This window comes from Capsicum annuum, chromosome 7 (assembly GCF_002878395.1).
Source record: "Capsicum annuum cultivar UCD-10X-F1 chromosome 7, UCD10Xv1.1, whole genome shotgun sequence".
NCBI classification, from domain to species: Eukaryota; Viridiplantae; Streptophyta; class Magnoliopsida; order Solanales; family Solanaceae; genus Capsicum; species Capsicum annuum.
The window spans coordinates 6,850,743-6,875,542 of NC_061117.1; the positions used below are offsets into that span (position 1 = coordinate 6,850,743).

Here is a 24,800-nt window from a genome sequence, read left to right on the forward strand (position 1 = left end):
CTTTTTGAAAGCTAACATTGAAGAACATACAGGTAAAACCACAAAGACATGGACTGTTAATCAAATATATTGGTTCCAAAATTAGTATCTGATTTACATTAATACACAACATCAACATTGTTGTTTAAGTAAAAAAAGACTATCATTTCCCTCCAAAAAGGAAGTGAACACGTTAAAGAGACCGGTAAACTATTTCTACACGACAACTACTAAGCCTCAATCCCAAGCAAGTTTGGGATCGGCAATATGAATCATCACTGTCCAAGTTGTTTTATCTGAAGCCCGTGCCAGTCTAATATTATTGAAAATAATAATAAGATTTCTCACCCTCTTCTATTGCTTCACTCGATGCTTCCATGAAGTCAATTCAGAAGGGATCAAGTCTTCGTTACATGAAAGAGCAGCCTGTGCCATCAGTTTTCCAAGCCAAGCATGGTAGAACAAGCCCCTGGAACCAAGCCCAGTAAATAACCAGTACTTACATTCTGCTGGGCCACGAATGAATTCATCTACACAACCCAAGAGTGGAAGTGATCCCTCAGCATTGAGTGGTGGCATTGCCCTTAAGCCTGCACATGTTCCCTTTACGGTCCAATTCTTTATAGCTGGATATACAGCAGAAGCCTTCGGCAGTAACTCTTCAAGAGCTTTGGAAGCTTCCTCTTCAGGAACGTGTCTTGAAAAATTCCTTGATTTCCATTCCCATGTTGACCCCACATACAATGTTTGAGGTCCTTGGACAGCAATCCATGCATCTGAAAGTATAGAGGGACTGTTTTCTGGATATTCCTCCCTGAAATTTATCATTCATAAATACTTCTAATTAGTAGCATGTTGGAGGCAATGGATGTAAAATAGTTTAAAACAGAAACTATGTGCCTTGTTTTGGTGATGTCTAAGGTTTCAAATAGATAGTTTATAGTATTACCTTGTGGGTGTCTTGTTTTCCTTTATTATCTAGCGGTGTGTTGTCCCATTTTATTGTTTGCTTTTATGTCTTTTGTTTGTTATACTGTTATCTGTCCTGAGCCGGGGGTCTATCGGAAACAGGCTCTCTACCCCTCTCTAGTTCATCTGAGATAGTGGAATGAGCTGTGTACACTTTACCCTCCCCAGACCCCACTTTGTGGGAATACACTGGGTATGTTGTTGTTGTTGGCAACCCGGTGCACTAAAGCTCCCGCTATGCGGAGGTCTGAGAAGGGGCCGAATCACAAGGGTCTATGTACGCAGCCTTACCCAGCATTTCTGCAAGAGTCTGTTTCCATGGCTAGAACCCGTGACTTTTTGGTGCCCTGGATACTCAACATCGGTAAAAAAAAAAAAAAAAAAGGAAGAGAACACATGAAAAATATTTTTGAGAGGGAGGAGGAAGGGGGGAATTGGAACATGATGACAGGTTGAAAATTGATCTAGGCTTGAACACATAGAAATCAGAACCGGATAAACTGAATTTACCCAAATTCTTATACATGTATACTTATATTTCTCATCCAGAAGGAAGAATAAAGGGACACAAGGAGCTGAAATAGCATCACGAAGAAAGTTTGGATCAAGCTGCACTCCAAACCCGGGCAGTTTTAGTTGTGCATCACCTTATCAGGTTAATAGTCTAAATTGCATCCATGCTTCAAAAAACGTGTTACACCATTCCTTTGACACATCTTGGTCTATGGAGTGAAATTCAGGGTTCACGAAAATGAAGGTAGTTACAATTACACTATCACAATCTTTAGAGGCTAATGTAAATCAAAGTGTAACATATGACTTGTGTGAGGACAATATGTGGAGATTCAGAGCACTTTCCCATTTTGACAGGGTTTGTACCTGGGATCGACACTTAGCCCATTTTTATTTATCTTGGTGATGGATGTTTTGATGCGACGTATTCAAGGGGAGGTGCCTTGTTATTTGCTGATGATGTGGTACTGACGAGACTCGGGGAGCAGTTAATGATAAGTTGGAAATTTGGAGACAGACCCCTGAGTCTAAAGGATATCGGTTGAGCAAGACCAAGACGGAGTACTTGGAATATAAGAGTAGTGATACGTTGCAGGAGGCTGACGTGGTAGTGAAGCTGGATTCTCAGGCCATTCAGAAGAGGGATAGTTTCAAGTATCTGGGATCTATGATTCAGGGAATGGTGAGATTGATGAGAATGTCACGCACCGTATTGATGCAAGGTGATTGAAATGAAGGCTCACTTCGGGAGTCTTGTGTGATAAAAAGGCGCCTCTGAAGCTTAAAGGTAAGTTCTACAAAGTGACAGTTCGACCAGCTATGTTATATGGAGCGGAGTGTTGGCCAGTTAAGAACTCCCACATCCAAAAGTTGAAGGGGACGGAGATGAGGATGTTGCGATGGATGTGTGGCCTTACCAGGAGAGAGAGAGTTAGGAATGAGATTACTTGGGAGAGGTGGGAGTGGCTTCGGTGGAGGACAAGATGCGAGAAGTGAGGTTACGTTGGTTCAGGCACGTGATGAGAAGGGGCTTGGATGCTCCAGTGTGGAGGTATGAGATGCTGGCTATGGATGGTTTTAAACAGGGTAGAGGTAGGCCGAAGAAATATTGAAGGAAGGTGAATAGGCATGATATGGAACAGTTATAGCTTACGGAGGAAATGACCCTTGATATGAAGGTGTGGACAGCATGAATTAGGGTAGAGGGTTAGGGGGTAGAAGTGTGTCTATAACAGTAAGGGAGAGTACTTTGTTTGCATCTGGAGTTTCTTGTTCGTGGTTGGGTGATATCTATGATTTCGGATAGATAGTTTATAGTAGTATCTTGTAGTTGTGTTATTTCCTGTATTAGCTAGCAGTGTTAGTTTATTTTGCATATTGTATTAGTTATATGCTTTTACGTTTTGTGTTTGTTATACTGTTATCTGTCCTGAGCCAGGGGTCTATCAGAAATAACCTCTCTACTTCATTAAGGTAGTGGTATGGTCTGCGTACACTTTACCCTCCCAGACCCTACTATGTGGAAATACACTGGGTATATTGTTGTTGTATCAAGGTCACTACATTGCTAAAGAAATATCATTCATGATAAGCGGGAAAACTACAGAAATAAACCAATATCGTCATTTTTCTAAATATGAGGATATATCTAGAAACTGGAGATATCAATGGGTACTGTTGATATATCCATGTACGGGGCTCTATAATGATACACACCCAGATTACCCATACCAAAACCAAGGGAGATTGCATGTCAATGGATACGTTAGTCGAACTAAGGAAATTTAAAACATCTATGTGCATCCTTGAGCACAATGTGTATCCCAAAATTATCAACGTTGTGAATGATTCTGATTGAGACAAGAGAGAGTGGTCAATGAGGTTTTTTTTTCTTTTTCTTTTTTCTTTTTTTTTGTGCGCGGGAGGGGTTAGAGAGAAGGAAGAGGTTTAGGATGGGGTTTACCATATTTGAAAATTAAAAAGAGAAGAAGAAATTCTGCTTGAAATGGGAGTTACAAGTGTACCTGATGCGATCAGGGAGCTGTAAGTGAGCAATAACACCCCTACACGTTCTCAAAGGAAGCCTTCCAGAGAGTTCAGGAAGAAAGGCTGCTCCACAACCTAAACATATGATCACTGCATCATAATCACCTGAACAGAATATGCTAATCGTTATGATTTGACAAGATCACGGAAAAAACAATTCATTGACCCATCTGCGCAGGAAAAAAGCCTATAATTGGTCAAAACTCCAACTCCGACCTTGACTAGACTCTACAGAAGATAAAGGAGTTAATTGTTGGAAGCCTTTATTAACATTATCTTTGGTGGGGCTAGAAGAGGAGTACAAAGTTAATTTTCCTTATTTGTTTAGGAAGCAAGAAATGTGAGTGATTGTGCAACCTTCCAATTTAGCTTCCTTAAAATTAATTAGTTTTATCCGTGTTCTGTTGTATGCCGCAAGAAAATCATAAATACCTTACCTAGGAAAAGCGAATTTGACCTTCTCTCACTTTATCCTTCTCTCCATGATTCTTTTTAAAACAGAGAAATCCATGACGCCGAACGCCTCTTCCCCTCTTCATAATTCAACTGGTTGGTCATATTGTAATGTCCTTCCTAAGAGTGTCAAATAGGCAGGTTGGGTTGAAGTTGAGAACGTCAAAATGGATTGAGTTAATAAATGGATGGGTCAATGATTTACTTGGGATGAAGCGGATTGGGCAGAAATGAGGTAAAAATCAAGTCATAAACCAACCCCCCCTTCTTACTAAGTTTTAAATTCAACGTTTGTTTTATTATAATTTGTTTGAGTACCTAATATAACTTTTTTGCTTATATTTCTCCTGAACGGTGAGAGGACTTGGGGTTAAGGCACTTATTTCATTTGTTTGTTGATGGGATTGCTTGTTAGAGGAAAGCATTCCTCTAGGGTTACCTCTATAGTATAGGTGCTTGTTTGGTGTTCTTAATAGGTCTTAGTTTTAATATAACCATTGTTGCCTATTGATCCCATTTTTGTGTCTTACTTTATATATTTGATGCTTTTTGAAACTTTGTATTTGAGGGTATTGGTTGATCTATTGCCCTTGTTTTCATTTCTTTTCCATTTTGTGTCTATCCTATCTTAAGTTCTTGTTCTTAGAATTTAAGATTTCTTTTGTCTTCCGCGTTATCAAAATCACATAGCAGTGTATGAATACAAAGAAATGGTTGGGCTTTGGGGGGAAGGGTGTAGGGAACTAATGGGATCACTATGCCTTTCAAAAATGATGTGAGAAATATCATGAAGGGGTGGGATGCCTTTAATCGAAGTTATAATTTTCTATTATACAAGTATATATCAGTCGAAGTTGAACAAACTACGGCCACCGATTTATCATACCGCAAAATACCGATACCGAACTTCAAAATACTGAACCATAATGGTATAATATTTTAAAGAACCTAATACCAAAAAAATATTGAATCAAAATTTCAAATACTGTACCATACCATGCTCACCGCTAGGTTATAGCAGTAACTTCTCAGGTACTGACAAAATCAGCTTCAGAAACAAAATAAACATGCACCATAGACTGATGTTCAATGTGAGCTAAATTAATGATATACTTGTTATTTATTTGTTATAGAATATAGTACCAACTACTAAATCATAGGAGCGATTATAGAAATCAAATCATAGGAGCGATTATGGTAACCAAATTATAGGAGCATTCTAGAATATTTCCTTCTATTTATTTTGATTTTTTCACTTTTACGGAGTTCCTTGTAGTTCTATAAATACGAAGGTACATTCACGAATAGAAAGACAAGTTCTTCCATTCGATTACATGGTATCACAGCCATGGTCTTAAGCTTCACCGGCATTACTTCATTAAATCTATACCAAGTCAGGAAGTAGTCGCACATCATCATATATCTGAGAATCTCCTCCCTTCAATCTCCAGAAATCCAGAGCTGGTGGTGAGATCAAGTGTGTGAATCTCACGCGCTGGTGATCACTTTCCAGCAAGCGCACGTAGGCGCGTGGGCGGACTTTTGGTTTGATTTTTTGGACCGACATCACACTGAAGTCTCTGGAGCAATTGTTGTGGCTTTCTTGATCACCGATCAAGGGGTATTCAGTCATTCCAGGTTCTTTGCATCTCGGACTTCTATCTGGACTTTGTGAATTTACTGACTGACCTAAATAGCTGTGTTTTCCAGATCGGATAGACCACATTTTAAAAGGAGCTGGGTCTGTCGAATCTGCCCAGGTCTGGTGTTTTCTTTAACAAACAGCTTTGAATTTTCTGGCTGTTTTTGGGTTGGTTTGTCTGGTTGTGCCTCTGTCAAGATCTATAAATACTCTCTCAGACGAACTTGAGTTCTTTAATTGTTTAGCAGCCGATTTCTCAATTTTGCTTATCTGGATTTGAGTAAAGACTGTTGAAGTAATGCTCTTTTGCTACTGAGTTTGATACTTGAGTTAGTATCAGATACTTTGCTACACTCAAATTGATTGAGAAAAATGACAAACCTAGTTTCAACTGATGAGTTTGTCAAAATCACTGAACATCAGAAATCACAGAATGAATCCACTACACTAACTAACGTTACTGAGTCAGGTAAAGCATGTCTTATCTCCTCTGTAAATGAATGGGTAATCGATTCTGGTGCTACAGATCACGTGGCGGGTAATCCTAATATATTTTCTAGCTTCCAATCACAAAAAGAACCCTGCTGTATGAGGGTAGCTGATGGTTCAACCTGTAATATTGTGGGATCGGGGACTGTTAAACCAACTTCGTCCATTACCCTATCATCTGTATTAGCTGTGCCAAAGTTTATCTGCAATTTGATCTCTGTCAGTAGGCTTACCAAAGACCTTAATTGTTATATCTCTTTCTTTCCCGATTATTGTTTGTTCCGTGATCTTCAGACAGACCGGATTATTGGTAAAGGACATATATCTAATGATCTCTACATCCTTGATGAATGGGAGCCTCCACTTGTTACCTTCTCTAGAGTTATGTGTCCACTTGAAGCACATTACCGATTGGGACATCCTTCTTTACCTATGTTGAAGAAGCTTTGTCCCCAACTTCAGAATGTTCCCTCACTGGACTGTGAGCCATGTCTTTTTGCAAAACACCATCACAACTCTGTAGGTCCAGAGGTTAATAAGCAAGCAGATTCAGCTTTTGAGTTAATTCATTCTGATGTGTGGGGACCATGTCCGGTAGTTTCCAGAGAAGGGTACAGGTATTTTGTCACTTTTGTGGATGACTTCTCACGAATGACTTATATTTATTTTATGAAGAGCCGATCTGAAGTGTTTACTCACTTTTGTTCCTTACGTGTTGCCGTCAAAACTGACTTCAAAGCTTCGATACGTATTCTAAGGAGTGATAACACCAAGGAATACATGTCAGAAGCGTTCCGAACCTACATGGAACAACAAGATATTATCCATCAGTCTTCATGTGTTGATACACCCTCACAAAATGGAGTTGCTGAAAGGAAGAATCACCATCTACTTGAGACCGCTCGAGCTCTTCTGTCACAAATGAAGGTTCCTAAACAATTTTGGGCCGATGCGATCTCTTTGTCTTGTTTTCTGATTAATCGCATGCCATCTACTGCGCTTGCTGGTGAAATTCCTTACAACGTTCTTCTCCCAAACAAGCCATTATTTCTGCTCGAACCTAGGGTGTTCGGAAGCACATGTTATGTTCTACCATGTATTACCAGGTCGGATTCCAAGGCACTGAGGTGCGTTTTTCTAGGCTATTCTTACCTTGAGAATGAGTATTGTTGTTATTCGACTGAACTTGGCAAATATTTTGAGTCAACCAATATGGTGTTTTCGGAGATTACTACACCATTCTTTGATGCACCTCCCATTTCTATGACTCAAGGGGACGACAATGAGTGGCTAGTCTATCGGGTTACCCGTGATTTGACAAAACAATCAAATGATGTTATTCCTCCATCTCCAAGTTCTTCTATTGAGCACCAATCGACAACTGTGCCTTCAGCCCAGGCTCCATCTGAGCTAGCAAGATCGTCAACTGTTCAAGTTTACTCGAGGAGGAGAAAGAGAAAAGATACATATCCCGCACCAGTCATCATAAGGTCAATCGTTCAAGTTTACTCGAGAAGGAGGAAGAGAAATGGTACATAACCTGCACCACTCATCATCAGATCCTCCACCACCTGATCCTTCAGAAGTATTGACCTTGTAACGCCCAAAGTTCTCTAGAATTATTAAATGCATTATAATGGATTATATATTTTCGTCTTTTCCTTTCTTGTGAATATTTCTCACCTTTATTTCATTAATTTTTATTGTTATATTGTTTCATTTAAGCTAACCGCAACAAAAATAGTTCAGAAAAGAGGCATAGTTGATTGATTGTTTTATTTACCGAAAAAACTGTTTCAAAAACATAACTACAAATGAACTTTCACTTGGAACTGTAGCAGAAACACTTGTTGAAGCACATTCTCATACTTCTCTTTCTTGAAAAAAGAGTTCTAATGCATCTTCTATCTTATCGAAATAGCATATCTGAAAGCTAAGGTGATTCAATAGCATACCTGCTAATTCTAGAAGATTATGAACTGATTTCTTGTGCAAATTTAACTCTTTACATGAACTGCCCGAGCTGCGCTTGGATTTCACAAAAGTTTTGCATGCTAAGTAGAGAGCCTGAAAGATAATCAAAAGTAAAAAGACCTTAATGATACAAAAGAATATAGACCGGTTCGGAGTTCTATAGTTATCAAGATTTCTCCCTTCAAACCTCAAGATAATTCTGGGGATTAACATTCACAGCTTCAGGCATATGGAAGGCTAAGTCCAGGGGCACATGCAAATCAGGTACAAGCTTCTGTGCAGCATCCTTGTGAATCGACTCTATTCTGCAGCTGGCAATGCAGTTTTGAGCATTCTACTCAAGGAAAAGAAGAAATGCACCCATAATCATGAAATTACATATAAGTTTCTTCTTGCATGTAATAGTTGGATGTACTCACATCATTCATCGCATCCATATTCTTCACAGATAGTGCTGGTCTCACGATTCCGCTGTTAATCATTCAAAACCAGTTTGCTTAGACAGTAAATAGATGGTTATACCTCTTCCATATAGTACACAGAAAGTATAAGCACAATGACTGATGACAGAACAAACAATAGGGCATTGGGTTGACTAAAGTGTACATGTCAGTTTTCCAACTTGTGGTAGTGAAAATATTTAATGAAAGAAAAGGTTCACTTGTATGCTCAGGTAAACTGCTGCAGTTCAATCATGAGTCATGACTACATATTCAATTGGCAGAATATACAAGTCTACAGAAACAAGCAATTTGCTAATAGAATGATATGTTTAATCTGATGCTAAAGACAAATGGATGTCAAAACGCATTTAAACAGGACAGGACAATGACTAGTCATTTAAACTGAATTTTTTTTGTCAGTAATCTAAACTGACAAATATTAACATCATCGGAAAAGGAATCACATTTTTACATCTCTAATTTGAATTCATTACCGGTGCACCCAAATGTTACATACTAAGATGTCTTAGCAGAGCAGTTGAGGATTAGCCACATAGGACGCGCGTCCTATGATATTCTGCCACACAGGACGCGTGTGTCTACTTATTCAACTTTATGCAATTTTAAGTGTCCACTCGTGCACATCCAAAGTTGGAGGTCATATATTTGAGCTGAGTCCAAGTTAAAAGGCATGTTTATGTATTATGCCTTCTATTTTTGCACAAATGTAAATGAGATATTACTATCAAAAAAAGAGAGACGTCTTAACAGTTCTATATATTGCATTCTTTATACTACTAACCTTCTCCTGACTATAAAGTCACCTTCTTTAAGCCCAGTTTTTGGCATTCCAATGTCGAATGATTTGGAAGATCGGGCCTCTTCAGCAATATTTAGAAGATTTAAACTTTCTTTCCAGCATTCTTCTCCCCGCCACAGAAGCTTAACTGCAAATTTTGCATTAAATCTCTTAAAGGGGTTATTTTAGAATAAATTCTTCATCTTTAAGTGAAACGCTAAGAGACAGATAAAGGAACTAATTCGAAGGAAGAACTTTGAAGTCCAATAAGTTGTCTCCTCCTAGTAAAAGCGTTTACATGCACCTTTGGGGGAATAGGGATGGAGAAGTCCACCAGACATTCCAGATGCACCTCCACCAATACCAACTTCATCGTATATGTCTATGCAGAAATTTGATTCCTCTGAACTTTGCTGCACAACAAAAAAACGATGCAGCTGCAATTAGCTGCCTATGATAATTGAACTGAAAAGGAAAAACGAAGCTGCCATTAGTAACTTAGCATTAAGACTCATAATCTTTCAACGGAGTTGAGTTATATATGTTAATAGTATAAAGATTTTCTAACTTAGATAAATACAATTTGTAAAAAGATTTGCAGAAGGATCAGGCTCATTTGGACATAATTCTTTTATCTTTTTGGCTTCTTTTCAATGTTCTTTTTCCTTGAAACATGTTTGGCTATACATTGTTCCAATTCTTTACTCCAAACTCCAGTGAAATTTTCCTACAGACAACAACAACAACAACATACCTAGTGTAGTTGGTGCTGGGCGATAGTAGGATGTACGCAGATCTTACCCCTACCTTTGTGGGGTGGAGAGAGGGTCTTTCCGATAGACCCCCACACAAGTTTCCCACATAAAACTTCAATCCAATAGACTCCCGCTCATACTTTTTCACAGAAAACTTCAACATTGACTTACATCTCCAAACACAACTTCAACTTGTATAGATCCATTTTCAATTTAACTTACAATACAACTTTTTAAAAAAAAAAAAATCACTTAATTCATATCCAAATGCCTACTAAATATATGTACACCAGAAATTCTTTACAGATTAGCTGCTCCTATTTCACAGGTTACCAATCCACTTATCATATACAATTACATGTAATTAACTAACATAACATAATCGTACTATAAACAAAATTCTTTATTGTCTATATAACTTAAGCCCGTTCACCATTGCAAAATGGCATAATATATAACAAGACTTCACCTAAACTAGCAAGTAAGCACCCTAACTTTGAAAGTGCACAGCTAGATTCCACATCTTAGTCTCAACTGACAACTAAACACTCCAACTTGTCTCTACTATGTTTCGTGGACACTCGACGCTGACGTGCCACATAAATTTTAGAGGTGTCTAGATGCTCGTTTTGTAAGTTAGAGTGTTCAACTGACACAATGGAGATGAGTTGAAGTGTCTAGATGTGCATACTCAAAATTGACGCGTTTACTTGACAACTAATGCCAAGTTTGAGTGTTTGTTTATATGGTATACCTGGCAAATCCATTTCTATAAAGAGAATTAATGAAACAAATAATGAACTATGTATGCTATAGAAAGTGTAACAAATACTGCACAGGCAATAACTGTACGGAAAAATAAAGTGGAGTTACTTGCAACAAATGCCAAGCCACAGACAATCTAGCAAATCCACTTAGCATATACAATTACATGTAATTAAATAACACAACCTAATAGCACTATACAAAAATTCCTTACTGTCTAAACATGTTAAGCCCTTTCATCATCGCAAAATGGCATAATAAACACTCAAAATGGCCTTAACTGGCAAGTAAGTGCACGGCTAGATACCTCAACTGGTAACTAAACACTCCAACTCGTTCTACTATGTCTTGTGGACAGCCAATGCCGACGTGTCACATAAATTTTAGAGGCATCTAGATGCTCATTTTTGTAAGTTGGAGTGTTCAACTGACACAGTGGAAATGAGTTGAGGTGTCTAGATAGGCGTACTCAAAGTTGGAGTGTTTACTTATCCACTAAGGCCAAGTTTGAATGTTTGTTTATGTATCATGGTTTGAAAATCCATTTCTATCAAGAGAATTAACAACAAGAACAACAACATACCTAGTGTATTCCCACAAAGTGGGGTGTGGGGAGGGTAAAGTGTGCGCAATCCATACCACTACCCCAGATGAAGTAGAGAGGCTGTTTGCGATAGACTCCCAGCTCAGGACAGATAACAGTATAACCATAAAAAACATAAAAATAAAAAATAAAATGAGATAACACACCGCTAGATATCAACAGAGTAATACTATAAACTATCTGCCTAAGAAAGTGTAACAAATACTGCATAAGTAATGACTGTATGTAAAGACAAAGTGGGAATACTTGCAACAAATGCCAAGCTACAGACAAGCCAGCAAATCCAGCACCAAGAACAGCATATCTGAATATAAAATCCAATTCCAAATTAAACACAAGTCGGTAAAAAGGAAAAAGAGATCAAGATTAAGGGTGTGTTTGGTATGAAGAAAACTATTTTCTTGAAAAGTAAATGAATTTCTTATATATTTTCTTGTGTTCGATATATATGCCAAAAGGAAAAAAAAAATTAACCTAAAAGCATTATGTATATAATTTAGACAAATATTATGGACACAATCAACGTGGAAAGTCACTAATACAACTTGTTTTCCCTAGTCATTTTCCTCATAACACAACTTGTTTTAATCATCATACAATTTATATTGGACAGCCCAGTGCACTAAAGCTACCGCTATGCGAGGTGTCCGGGGAAGGGCCCCACCACAGGGGTGTATTGTACGCAGTCTTACCTTGCATTTCTACAAGAGGCTATTTCCAAGGCTTGAATCTGTGACCTCCTGGTCACATGGCAGCAATTTTACCAGTTACTCCAAGACTCCCCTTCTAAATACAATTTATATTGATTGTTATTTAAATTTTATTTTATCGTATTGTTAAATCCATTATTAGATAACACATAATGAAAAGTCCTATTTTGTGTACCAATCAATTTAGTGTGACCACATCTTTACTTTTTTTCTTGTTTTTGCTATTCTCATTTTAACTTTACTTACAATCCTATTTTTTTCCTATTATGGGCAAACAACATAAATCCCGACAATTTGGAGCTTAATTACAGAAAATACCACATTTCGCATAATTACTGAAAATTTCAATTTTGGGTCTGTCGAGATACATAATTAGCTCCCAATACATCCAACGAAAATAAATATTATCCTTTGTAAAAATACATAATTAGCTCCCGATACATTTTTTTCGATTTTGGATTTGTTGAGATAATAATTAGCTCCCGATACATCCAATGAAGATACATTTTTCCCTTGTGAAGATACATATAGCTCCCGACACATTTTTTGCCGATTTTAGGTCTGTCGAGATACATAATTAGCTCCCAATACACCCAACAAAGATACATTTTTTCCTTTGTAAAGATACATAATTAGCTCTCGATACATTTTTATTGATTTTAGGTCTGTTGAGATACATAATTAGCTCCCAATACATCCAACAAAGATACAATCTTTCCCTTTTTAAAGATACATAATTAGCTCTCGATATACTTTTTGTCGATTTTAGGTTTGTCGAGATACATAATTAGCTCCCGATATATCCAACAAAGATACAATTTTCCTCTTTGTGAAGATACATAATTAGATCCCAATACATTTTTTCCGATTTTGGATCTATTGAGATACATAATTAGCTCCCGGTACATCCAACGAAGATACATTTTTTTCTTTATAAAGATACATAATTAGCTCCAGAAACATTTTTTGCCAATTTTAGGTCCGTCGAGATGCATAATTAGCTCCCGATACATCCAACAAAGATACATTTTTCCCTTTATAAAGATACATAATTAGCTCTAGATACATTTTTGTGGATTTTAGGTCTGTCGAGATACATAATTAGCTCCCGATACATCCAACAAAGATACATTTTTCCTTTATAAAGACATATAATTAACTCCCCATACATTTTTGTCAATTTTAGGTGTCGAGATACATAATTAGCTCCCAATACATCCAACAAAGATGCATAACTAATCAAAATTTTTATAATTACTCTGTAATTGATAAGTTAAGGTGTATGTTTATATTAACATTGTATTCATTAAAACAAATACTAACCTGAGGGGTTTATTTGAAACAGCACCGTAGCATCTAATGGATAAGAATGAACAAGAAGACACCCTTTTGGGAGTACAGTATAAAAGGCTACAATTTGGTAATAATTTTGTAGAAAATAGAAATGGATTTTGGATTACAAGTGCCATTGAACAATGAACAGTGATGTTTGGTTGCTAAGGTTTAAGCTAAAGAACCCGTTAATCCAAATTTCGGGTTATCGGGTCGGGTTATATGGAAAATGGATATTTCATTTTGAGCCCATTGGTTCATGTGTAGCACAAATAGTAAAGTCATCAATCAAATTTGTCCAAGCTATTTACCCTTAAATCATTTCAAATTGATATTATTATATTATTTTTAAATTAAATTCAATTTTTTTGAAAAAATATTGATCATGCATCAATTTCTAATTGATACGTATTTTTTAGTTTAAAATTGTATTTTTTTTATACTTTTCTCTTTTTATTTTTCTCTTTTTTATTCGTCATGCTCCTCAAATTTCTACTTCATTCAATCCCATACCCAATTTTTTTTTTCCTATTTTTCTTTAACTAAGCTTTCTTCTCCTCTATTATACTAACTCCACCATTTTTTGTCCTCTCAACAAAAATATTATAGACATGCAATCATATTTGTTCAAAATTCCCTTCTTGATAAATTAGCAAAATTGTATGGCCTTTATCCCTTTTAAAGTGTAAAAATTAAGATTTTATTTATTATACTTTATAAACAACAAAACAAAGTTGTCCCCATTTTCATTTTTTTTTTAGAAACAAAAAATGAAATTAAGAAAAATAAGAGAGAAAAAAAGAAGAAGGGGTGTTTAAAGTAGTATTGGAGAGTCTAAGGTGGGCACTAGTTTTTTTTATTATTATTATCAAGCTTCAATTGCATTTTAATGGAAATTTGGGGAAGATGGAAGAGAAAATGAATTTCAAAAAGAATAAAATTTATTGACACGTGACAGTTTTTCATTTGTTCTTGCAGTTATTTTTCTCATTCACTTGCCTTATTTGCGTGGAACACAAATCTAGGCTGAAATTCAGTCCACATGATCCATTTATAATGATTTTTACAACTTTTGTGGGGGTAATAGATTGCCCGCAAAGTTAAAATGTTTTTTGCAAATCTCAAACAAGTTTAGTGGACTTTATGTCTTTTCTCAACAAACATTAACCAAGCATAGTAATGTCATAAATTAGTCTTGCTCTACATGAGTTTATATTTTCATATCATAATAACATAAATTGTGCCGTTTATATTTATTCAATACTCTAATTTACTTTATTTTATTTTTAACTTATATTCTTAGTATTAAATAACTTTATAAAATAGTAATAGTCGGAACTATAATTTGAAAATATCATTAATAAAATTAGTTTAGTAAAATACACATTTAGTTAAAATTTTCTCAAGAAATGTGCTTGTTTCGCCCGTTGAAATTCCTATGAATTTGAACATACCTAGGGATAATTAGATACCATTAGAATAGGTATTTGAATTAATTATTAAAATATACGCAATTCGTTTGATATTATTTGACTCATGTTAGACTTGACACACCCGCTATTAAGGGAGTTAGAGATAGTAATGCTTGTTGGTTGTATACTCAAATTTTGTGGACTCTGCAAAAAGAGTTCAATTTTGAATAGAGGAGCAGATTTGTAACCACAATCGTTTATTAATAAAAAATTCCTGTTTCTTCATATTTTTATTTGTGGTTAAAATTTATTTTCCATGAATTTAATTCTCTCATAAATCAAATATGCAAATTTATAGCCACAGGATCGTAAAAATGGAAGCGGTACTTCAAGACTCGTCTTTGAGTTTCATCAAGTATACACTCCTACAAGCCTTAAGCAAGGGGTATTTGTAGACACAGAAATTTTGGACTCTGCAAAAAGAGTTCATTTTGACTAAAGTTCTTGGGGAATCCTGCTTGATGCTACTCTACCCAAACCTTAAATTCCGCCTGTTTAAAGGGTAACATATTCCCTGAAACATATATCTTGAATATCCTATGGGTATTCGTAAAAAGATTGGGATCTCCAATATCCACAAAAAATTATGGGATATTCATTAAAAAATCATCCTATATTTGAGAATAAGCCACTAACGGCCCTCGAATTACGGAGAAAATCAAGAGAGAAGAATCAAGAATAAGCCTAAGGCACTCGAATTATGGAGAAAATCAAGAGAGAAGAATCAGATCATCCTATATTCGAGAATAAGCCACTAACGGCGCTCGAATTACGGAGAAGAATCAAGAGAGAAGAATCAAAGGAGGAACAAATTTGTAATCACAATCGTTTATCAATAAAAATTTCTTGTTTCTTCATATTTTTGTTTGTGGTTGAAATTTATTTTCAATGAATTTAAATTATGTTGGAAACAGTATTGTTTCATAAAAAATAATGTTTTGAATACTATTACTCTTATTTTCTTCATTGCATAGTTCTATATCTCCTCTTTTTGCTAGATTGTGAAGAATGGAAAGAAAGATGCACCAAATTGATTTCATTCCAATTTTCAAGTTTCCAACAACATAGGCTTATGGGGATATTGCTTGACAAAGTGTTAGTTTAAGAAAACTTGAATCCTTGTGTTTCCAACTTGTTGATTCAAACTTTTGCAATGTAAGTTCCACAGACAAGCTTTCTACACACCGACCACTATATTTTCTGTGCACCCGGTATGAGAGGATCCAGCGGCTAGAGCTCGTGCTTTTCAATATCATTTGAAGCTACGGTGAGCTTCTACCTTCAGAGATCGACCTATCTTTTACTTTAGGTCTATTATAACTTTCCCAAGTACTAAGAGTCACTCTTGTATTCATGACAGATAGTCTTGGGATGCCTTTGAAGTACAATGTTTGGTTTCCTTTCATTTTTTTGTTCTTTTGGGTTGTTATTTAATATTAGACGTGCAATTCCATTTACTTTTATTTTAAATGAATAGTGTTTTCCTGAGTTTGGCTTACCTAACATGATGGGTTGTGAAGGTGTCGTCACAACCAGAAGCAACGTTTTACACACCAATCACGGTGAAGAAGCAGAACCAACCGGAGTTCCATCAGAATTTGTTTTCTGGTTTTAGAGATTTGAGTCCAAGGTGTGGCATTGGGGGAGGAGTGTCAGCTACATGGTGTACTTAAAATCGAAATTGCATTAAAATCCAATTCTACACCATGCTGAAGTTGCATAAGTTCAGAATACACCATAGCTCAAACTAAAACCATCTGACAGAGTGAATGTTCTTTCATACCCTTGGACACTTGCAGATCACTCATCAGTACAGATAATGTATAGAAGTGTTGAGAGGCAGAATCACAACACTAAGTTCGCGGTTAAAATATTTCTGCTTGATTTGCTGAGGGCATCAAATCAACAAATTACATGTGATTTGATTGTCAGTTGACTGGATATAGTGGACTTGTGACATGCTGATAGTTGGCTTAGAAGGCTACAATCTGCTTTAGGCTTTTCGGAGTATGACTCTACGTTCTCGTTTGTACTCCACTTCATCCCTTTGATGCATAATTATCAGTGCTCTTCTTACCTGACAATATTTAGCATTTGTATCAACACACAAGGTCTTAAGGGTATTGCTAAATAAATCTGGGCTTCTACTGGTTTACTACCAAAAATCAAATGAATGGAGAAAGCAAGGGAATATATTCGACTCTTACAATTGATTCATTCATGCCCATCCTGGTCAGATCATCAATTAGCCTTCTCTCTGATATGTGGCTACCAATACCCATTCTTCTCTTAATTTGGACTTCGGCTTGCTATTCATCCATGAAAAAAATGAACACTATTAAATTCCGTAATTGGAAGGACGTATAGCTGGAAAAATTAATGTGAGTATTGGTTGCCAAGAGACGAACCTTTATCTCATTTGCCATCTCAGGAGTAACATTTATGTGTTGACTGATTCCAGATCGTGCTGCATCCATCGTGGACGTGTTGAAGAGCCTAATTGCTTCCTTGACATGATCCTCATTTGCAACTTGGGAGCTAAAACCATGATCAGAAAAAAGTAGATTATTGATTAAAAATTTGTTTGTATAGGAGCTGAGAGAAAGGATAAACATAACAGTGCAAAGAAACACATGGAAAAGGGACTTCTCCTAAACAATTTAAATGGCACAGTTATAGCAAAATGAAAGTCCTCAAAGCATTTGATTCCATGCAAGTGACAAAGAAGTAACTTATAATTTTGGTTACTTACAGTCTCATTCTTGCAAGAGCTTCACTCAACCTCACTATGGCCTCTAGTTGCCGCACAGTAATTGGTATTGCAGTTGCCTCCCCAGTTTCATTTGACTGTCGCCTCATATCCTGCAGGAGATAACAGAAGAAACAACTATCAGTGAGATGTACATCATTTTCATAATCAAGAAAGGTTTGTATTGAAATGTTGTCAGAAGCCTAATCTGAACAATCTCCATAGTGAGCCTGTTGATATAATTACCTGCCTAATTTTGACATAACTTTCTTGTAACATTGAGGCTGCAGAATCTGATAGCCGTGGATGGCAATTGGCCTTACAATATTGTATATATCTGCAACAAGCATTTGTTTGCTTCAACATCTAGACCTTAAAAATTACATCAAGAGTGAAGTGCGTAACTTTAAGCCATATTAAGAAGAAACTAACCTTTTCAGCCAATTATACTCCTTCATAGTTCTAGTGTCATCCCTAGATGCTTCAGCGGATGCATGGACCTTGATGATATGGCTGGCAATATTCTGTAGTGAAATAAACACTCAGTAAGTGAAGACAATCTTGCATTTTCTTACACTAAAATAAGCAACCTAGCAAAGCCTACTTCAAATTACGCCAATGAAAATATTTTGAAAAATTAACTACTCATTTATTTGTGATTTCAAGCCCAGCACACTAAGTGCACTATCTAGATGCCTAATTTCTTGATGAAAAAACAAGTTCGTACCACAAAAATGCTCATATCACCCACAGAATTGAGAGTGCTAGGAGTTTGTCTTACCTTGTCCTGATCGTACTTCCGGATGTCTTTCACAATGAAAATCAAATCGAATCTTGAAAGAATGGTTGTCTGCAAGTCAATGTTGTCTTGTGCAGTCTGTAAATGCAAATAGCACTTCAGTTCCTGCTTTCTGCCAATACACGCTACAGAAAATTGCAAAAACATAAAACAATTGAAAGGAATTTTAGACCTTGAGATCATCATAGCGTCCAGATGGAGGATTAGCTGCAGCAAGCACGGAGGTTCTTGAATTAAGGACTGTTGTAATTCCAGCCTTTGCAATGGAAATTGTTTGCTGCTCCATTGCTTCATGAATAGCAACTCTAATACCAGTAAGAAGCTCTTTAGAAACTCTCTTGAGAGAATAGAGAAGAAAAACAGAAGGAAGTTCCAACTATGATCTACCTATCTTCTGGCCTCATTTTGTCAAACTCATCAATGCAGACAACTCCTCCGTCTGCCAAGACCATGGCTCCTCCTTCTAGGTAAAACTCACGCTGAATTGTTATAAAGAAACTCATCATTTTGGAATATATTAGAAGTGGAAGGTTTATCTGAAATGGCTTCTAGACTAGGGTAAATATAGAAACTTACAGAGCTATTATCCCTAATGACAGAAGCTGTGAGACCAGCAGCTGAAGATCCCTTGCCAGAAGTGTATACAGCTACTGGGGCTGTCTTTTCCACAAATTTTAGAAACTACATGGTAAAATAAAATAATTTAGACTCTCATTTGCATTGGACACAGAAACAAGGATAAGTAACAATAGAAAACCTTGCGAGCCAAATGCCAAATTAAATTGCTTTCATGCTTCAGCAAAAAAATGGATCTCGTGAAAATGAAATTCCATACCTACAACAAACCACCACCTTTTAATCAATGGGTAAAACTGACCTGTGATTTAGCAGTTGATGGATCTCCCAACAGCAATACGTTGATATCACCTCTTAATCTTACACCATCAGGCAAGAACTGCAAAAAGAGAGTTAGAGATTAATCAATGACTAATCAAAGAACAATTGACACAGAAGGAAAATTGACATACCTTCCTTGACCCTCCAAATAAAAGGCATGTGACTGCTTTCTTGACATCAACATGCCCAAATATTGAGGGAGCAACCTTTGCGCATATCTTATCATAAGCATTGCTATCGGATGCAAATTTCATAAATTCTTCTTTCTGCAAAAAGGAAGGCCATGAAAATTGATGCATAAGGGAACAAACAGAATAAAACCGACACCAGAATTGAAAACCTAATGGTGATTAAAGAATTTAGCAAGCTGTTTTATCCTCTAAATTTAATCTTTCCTGACCCTTTTCCACTCCACGTGCATGCTTCTATGTGGATTTTCTGCTGTGAGTAGGGGAGATATAGGTGGAGACAATTATCTATATGCAGTCTAATCAATTGAAAGCATGCTGCTAACTGTAGCTTAAAGCTCTCAATCACTACGTGCTACTGATAATTTAGAAATCACCTCATCTACAGTGAAGTTGGCTGGCCCTCGAGAATTGGCCTCATTTGTTTCTTCCAATCCAACAACTCTAATATAAGGCTGCCTAACAGCAACAGCTCCTTTGTGACTGCATCCCAGTTCACAACATAAAAAACAGAAGTTAAAAAAAGGAAGAGTTGATAACAATGAAGTGACAAACACTACAAAGTTGAATTCCTTTGATCACTTGGTGGAATCTTACGATGTCGATGAATTTGAAGCCTGAAAAATACTGTAGATCCCCATTATAGTCAGCCTTGTACCAGGCACTATAGTTTGAACAAGATGACGATCTATAGATAGAAGCATATTTCTTGGCAGCTCTCCGGTAGGAACATCCTATAGTTACCTCACCAGAAAACACAAATGAAATGAGAAAATGATCATAAAGACGGCCATAATCAAGCTTCTCTTCTGCAACTAACTGTTCCTCACCTCAGGGTTTTCCTGCAATTTGAGCGTCTGCTGGTCAACATACTTACTTTTATCTGGAACCACTACCCATGGATCAATAGGACAGGGTTCCTCCCCCACCTGCGAAAATTCCTACCATTAGAATGTCATCCTAATTAAAACTTCAAATGAAGAGTTCCCAGTTGTCATTTAATAAACCTGAGGAACATGATCACAAGAACGTGGTACAATAGCTCCTCCAAGCCCTGGACGACATGGGACAATCTTCACATTTTTACAGTTCTTACATAGCAAGGTCACATAAGTTGCCTTTGCTTTAGTCCTTGATGCTGCAATAACAATCCCGGATACTTTGACCAGCTTTGATATGTATTGTGCCTAAACAAAACAAACAGGATAATAGAAATAGGAGGATGAGTAGATGAATAAGAGAAAATCTAAGATAATCAAGAAAGAGGTAAAGTTCAAACAGAAACTAACCCCCAGGGAACGCATTGACATTGAATCCTGCTCTGACCTCAAGAGTATTTGTACTTCACCAATCTCTGGCTCCTCCATTTCCCCACTCTCACCAGCTATCCTCGATCTCAAGCTAGCAAGAACCTCAACTGCAGCGGTTTCAAACTAGAAACCCCAGACACAAGAAAACCAAGTGTCATTCAGTAGTTAGTTCTTGAAATATTATACAATAATGATATTACAACATTTCATGTAATTGAAGACAACAATACAAGTCCATCATGTAATATGAAACAGAGTGAATCAGTATCCTATTCCATTATCAACAAAATCACAATCCAGTATAAGCATTCATTTCAACAAATCTACATGCAATTACAACAAAAAAGATCATCAACCATAAATTCACAGCCATAAATCAACAGTCATAATCCAGCATAATCATCCATTTTCAACATATCCAAATGTCATTACAACCGTAACTAATTAAATCTATTAGACTATCAGGTTCAACTACAAATTCACAGCAACAAATCAACAGTCATAATCTAACATAATCACTCATTTCAACAAATCCACATGTAATTACAACAAAAAGTATAAACAAAATCCATTAAAATCTCAATTCATACTTTCTTTTTAAACCGTTTCAAAAAGAATGTCTCTTTACTGTTACATTTTTGTACATTCTACGTATCTTTAGTTTAACACTGCAAGATTCATTTTTGTAGCTTCTTAAACTTCGTGCCAAGTCAAAACAAGTCAAACAAATTGAAACAGAGGGAGTACAATAAAGGGACTAACTAAAGCCATCAAAATCTTTTTTAATCTAAGACAACAAGATTCAAAAAATTAATACAAAATGAGCAAATTCAAGAACACATACAACTAACACCGCATATAACCCTAAAATCATCACATAACAAAGAAAGATAATCTAAAATATACATATTTTTAGTGTAAGACAACAAGATGAAGATAACCTAAAATATACATATTTTTAGACTAAGACAACAAGGTTAAAAAAATTAATCTTCTTTTTTACTTTCTTAAACAAAGAAAGTCAAGTCAAAACCTGAGCAAATTCAAATCCGCATACTCCTAACAACTCATATGAACCTAAAACAACCACACAGAGAAATTGAGCAAATCCAAATCCACATACTCCTAACAACTCGGTTCAAAATCACCACTCAGACAAATTGAGCAGTTTCAAATCCACACACTCCTAACAACGCGTATGAACCTAAAATCAACACACAAGTTCAATCCATCAAACACACAAGTTCACCACCACCAACATCAAACACACAAGTTCAACAACAACAAACTAAATACAAATACAAATACAACTAACAACGCGTAAGAGAAATGCAATCACCACATACCAAAGGAAGATAATCCGCGGGATTCTGTCTGAGCAATTCAGGCAAAGTCTGATCCCGTTCATACGAAAGCAAATCAGACAAATTAACAACAAGGTAATTCTGGTTCTCGACGAGCGCTTCTCTATACGGAAACACGTTCGGCTGAGACTTATCAGGAAAGTTACGAATGAACTCTTTGAACTTCCGAAGAATGACGTGTCGACTAACTCCGCCATTTTCACCATCGCCGCCGCCGCCTGCCGCACCTCCGCCTCCGTGAGGGAACTGTGCTTGGTCGCTGTAGTATACTGCTCCTTCATCCCAACCTGACATTTTTGCTGCTACTTTCTCTCTCTAGAATTTGGCGGTCTCTGTGTGTGTGGTGTTTTGGTTTTGTTTGGGTAAGGGTTTAACAAAAAGGGGAGGACTGATTTTTGGCGGGAAATAAATGGCGGGAAAAATGTGTGCACGTGAGAGGCACGTGGGTGGATTGTGGCGGGGGATTGGGGTACTACGAATATAAAAGGTTGTTAGTCTAAGAAAGAAAAAAGGAAAATTTATCTTTTAAGTTATTATATTTATACAAATTTACACAATTATAAAGTGATTACAAAAATTTTAACTAATTATGTACCTTTTGTTGAATGTATCGAGAGTTAATTGTATATCTTACAGAGCTAAAATTTAAAAAAATATATTGAAAACTAATTATGTATCTTTGTAATGTACCTTTATTGAATGTATTATGTGTCTCGACAGATCTGAAATAAAAAATAATGTATTGAAAACTAATTATGTATCTTTACCAAGGAAAAGATATATTTTTATTGGATGTATCGAGAGCTAATTATATATCTCAACAGACGCACAATTGAGATTTTTAATAATTACAAAAAATATTAAAATTTTCTGTAATTAAACTTTAACCATCGGGATTTGTGTTGTTTGCCCAAAAAAATATACTCTATTCATTCACTTTTACTTGTCTACTTTGGACTTTGCAGAACTCTTAAAGAGAAAAAATACCCACTCCATTTAAAAAAAAAAGTGACCTTTTTTTCTATATTTAAAAAAGAATTATCTTTTTCTTTTTCGGCGAAACTTTAATTCCAACTTCTTATGTGACATGTTTATGACCATTAATTAAAGGACATTTTTACACATTTGACATAACTTTAATTTAAAATTACAAAATTTAAAAATTTCTTTAATATGAGTATTTTAACATAAAATTTTGGTTCTAGAATTGATGTATAATCTTTGGTTAATAATTTGAAAAATAAGTCATTAATGCTGAGAGTAAAACACAAAAATATTATCTTTTCTTATTAAAAATGACAAGTAAAAGTTGAAATTTCATTTTTGACAGGAGTAATATCATGTGTTGTGCTAACACATTTTTATTTCTAAAGAATGTTTAGAAGGGAAAAAGATGGTAATATGGTTTGCTCAACATATTAAGCTAATAATACTATATATAAGCTATTAGTTGCAATTACTTAAACCGAATAACTTCACATTTCCGAGAAGAAATTGTCTCACTATATAACACACTTAAATTTAAAGTGTTAAAAATTGACTTATTTTCTATAATATTTTTCGTTAGCTTTTAAAGACGAGTTCTTCAAATTTTAAAAAGTGGTTTTTGGTCAAAACTCAAAACCAATTTTTCAAGTGAGTTTTTTCACCACTCTCACAAAACTAAGAACATTTTTCAAATGACATTAATGTTCAATTTCCGAATACCATTTTTCAACTTCAAATACTATGTTTTTCAAATATCACTCAATAACAACAAATGGGAAAATGGACAAAGGATTTATGAGACCACCAAGAATAGGAAACTTCTGTTAGTATCATTTCTAGACCTTGTACACTTCCCCAACTATAGGTAAAATTACATCATTTATCACCTACCCGACTCTCACACAGAAAACTTTAGTGCACCGGACTGCCCTTCTTTTTCTATTTGCAGTAACACCAGGGGAGAGCGACAAAGACCCCTTAATCGCTCTATAAACAATTTCCAGTCATATACAACATTTTATGGCCTATACACAGAATTGACATACAGCCACATTATCATCGCGTTAAAGATCCTAAATGTATTTTGTTGTTAATTACAATTGAATTGCTGTGCTCAGTTGTCAAACAGATATCCTTCCTGCTTCAAGAACCAAAGTGCCCCTTGCGCGGCATGTTCAGCTGCATCTTTCTTTTTCGCCTTAGGTTCTCCATAAGACTCTATAACTCTTGATGCTTCTTCAATATCCACCACTACCCGGAAAGTAAACCTGAAGATGATTTGTAAAAGTGAAGGAGGGAACATACATAAGCAGTTAGGGAAACATGTAAATTCCGCGGTTATTCTAGAGCAGAACATATATTATTTAATTGCAACGTCCCCCACACGGCATGTTTAAAACTACAAGATTAAAAGACATTTTGGAACACTATACATATCTTTTGTTTAAGACCACAAGATAAACTTCTTTACTTTTTTAAACTTTGTGTCTAATCGAACTACTACAACAACAATATACCCAGTGTAATCCCACAAGTAGGGTCTGGGGAGAATGGTGTGTAC

General features: G+C 36.0%; 3 protein-coding genes across 5 annotated transcripts in view; all 3 read right to left on the reverse strand.

Annotated features, from left to right (window-relative positions):
* Positions 1 to 49: 49 nt before the first annotated feature.
* LOC107877670 lies at positions 50 to 13,762 on the reverse strand. Of its 2 annotated transcripts, XM_016724359.2 has the most exons (9): positions 13,465 to 13,762; positions 11,678 to 11,735; positions 9,612 to 9,720; positions 9,311 to 9,455; positions 8,485 to 8,536; positions 8,253 to 8,399; positions 8,047 to 8,158; positions 3,486 to 3,612; positions 50 to 793 (listed from the first exon to the last, which is right to left on the reverse strand). In XM_016724359.2, the coding sequence occupies exons 1-9, from the start codon at positions 13,608 to 13,610 to the stop codon at positions 334 to 336; spliced, it is 1,356 nt and encodes a 451-aa protein (XP_016579845.2). In that variant the 5' UTR covers positions 13,611 to 13,762; the 3' UTR covers positions 50 to 333. The 2 variants fall into 2 exon arrangements, with proteins under 2 accessions (XP_016579845.2, XP_047271112.1); XM_047415156.1 differs by lacking the exons at positions 11,678 to 11,735; positions 13,465 to 13,762 and adding an exon at positions 11,411 to 11,659.
* A 2,849-nt stretch (positions 13,763 to 16,611) lies between these two features.
* LOC107877669 (DNA replication licensing factor MCM5) lies at positions 16,612 to 22,616 on the reverse strand. Its single transcript, XM_016724357.2, has 18 exons — positions 22,235 to 22,616; positions 20,868 to 21,011; positions 20,586 to 20,765; positions 20,409 to 20,507; positions 20,176 to 20,312; positions 19,956 to 20,061; positions 19,522 to 19,656; positions 19,371 to 19,448; positions 19,070 to 19,174; positions 18,881 to 18,972; positions 18,666 to 18,798; positions 18,476 to 18,571; positions 18,127 to 18,218; positions 17,941 to 18,031; positions 17,698 to 17,807; positions 17,354 to 17,483; positions 17,153 to 17,254; positions 16,612 to 17,022 (listed from the first exon to the last, which is right to left on the reverse strand). Exons 1-18 carry the CDS (start codon positions 22,544 to 22,546, stop codon positions 16,939 to 16,941), a joined length of 2,226 nt encoding a protein of 741 aa, XP_016579843.1. The 5' UTR covers positions 22,547 to 22,616; the 3' UTR covers positions 16,612 to 16,938.
* A 1,345-nt stretch (positions 22,617 to 23,961) lies between these two features.
* The window catches only part of LOC107877671 (dicer-like protein 4), a 48,005-nt gene continuing 47,166 nt past the window's right edge, over positions 23,962 to 24,800 (reverse strand). For both annotated transcript variants that reach the window (XM_016724360.2, XM_047415158.1), the window contains one exon: positions 23,962 to 24,507. In XM_016724360.2, the coding sequence (XP_016579846.2) occupies positions 24,354 to 24,507 (154 nt within the window). In that variant the 3' untranslated portion in view covers positions 23,962 to 24,353. The remainder of the gene's footprint in view (positions 24,508 to 24,800) is intronic.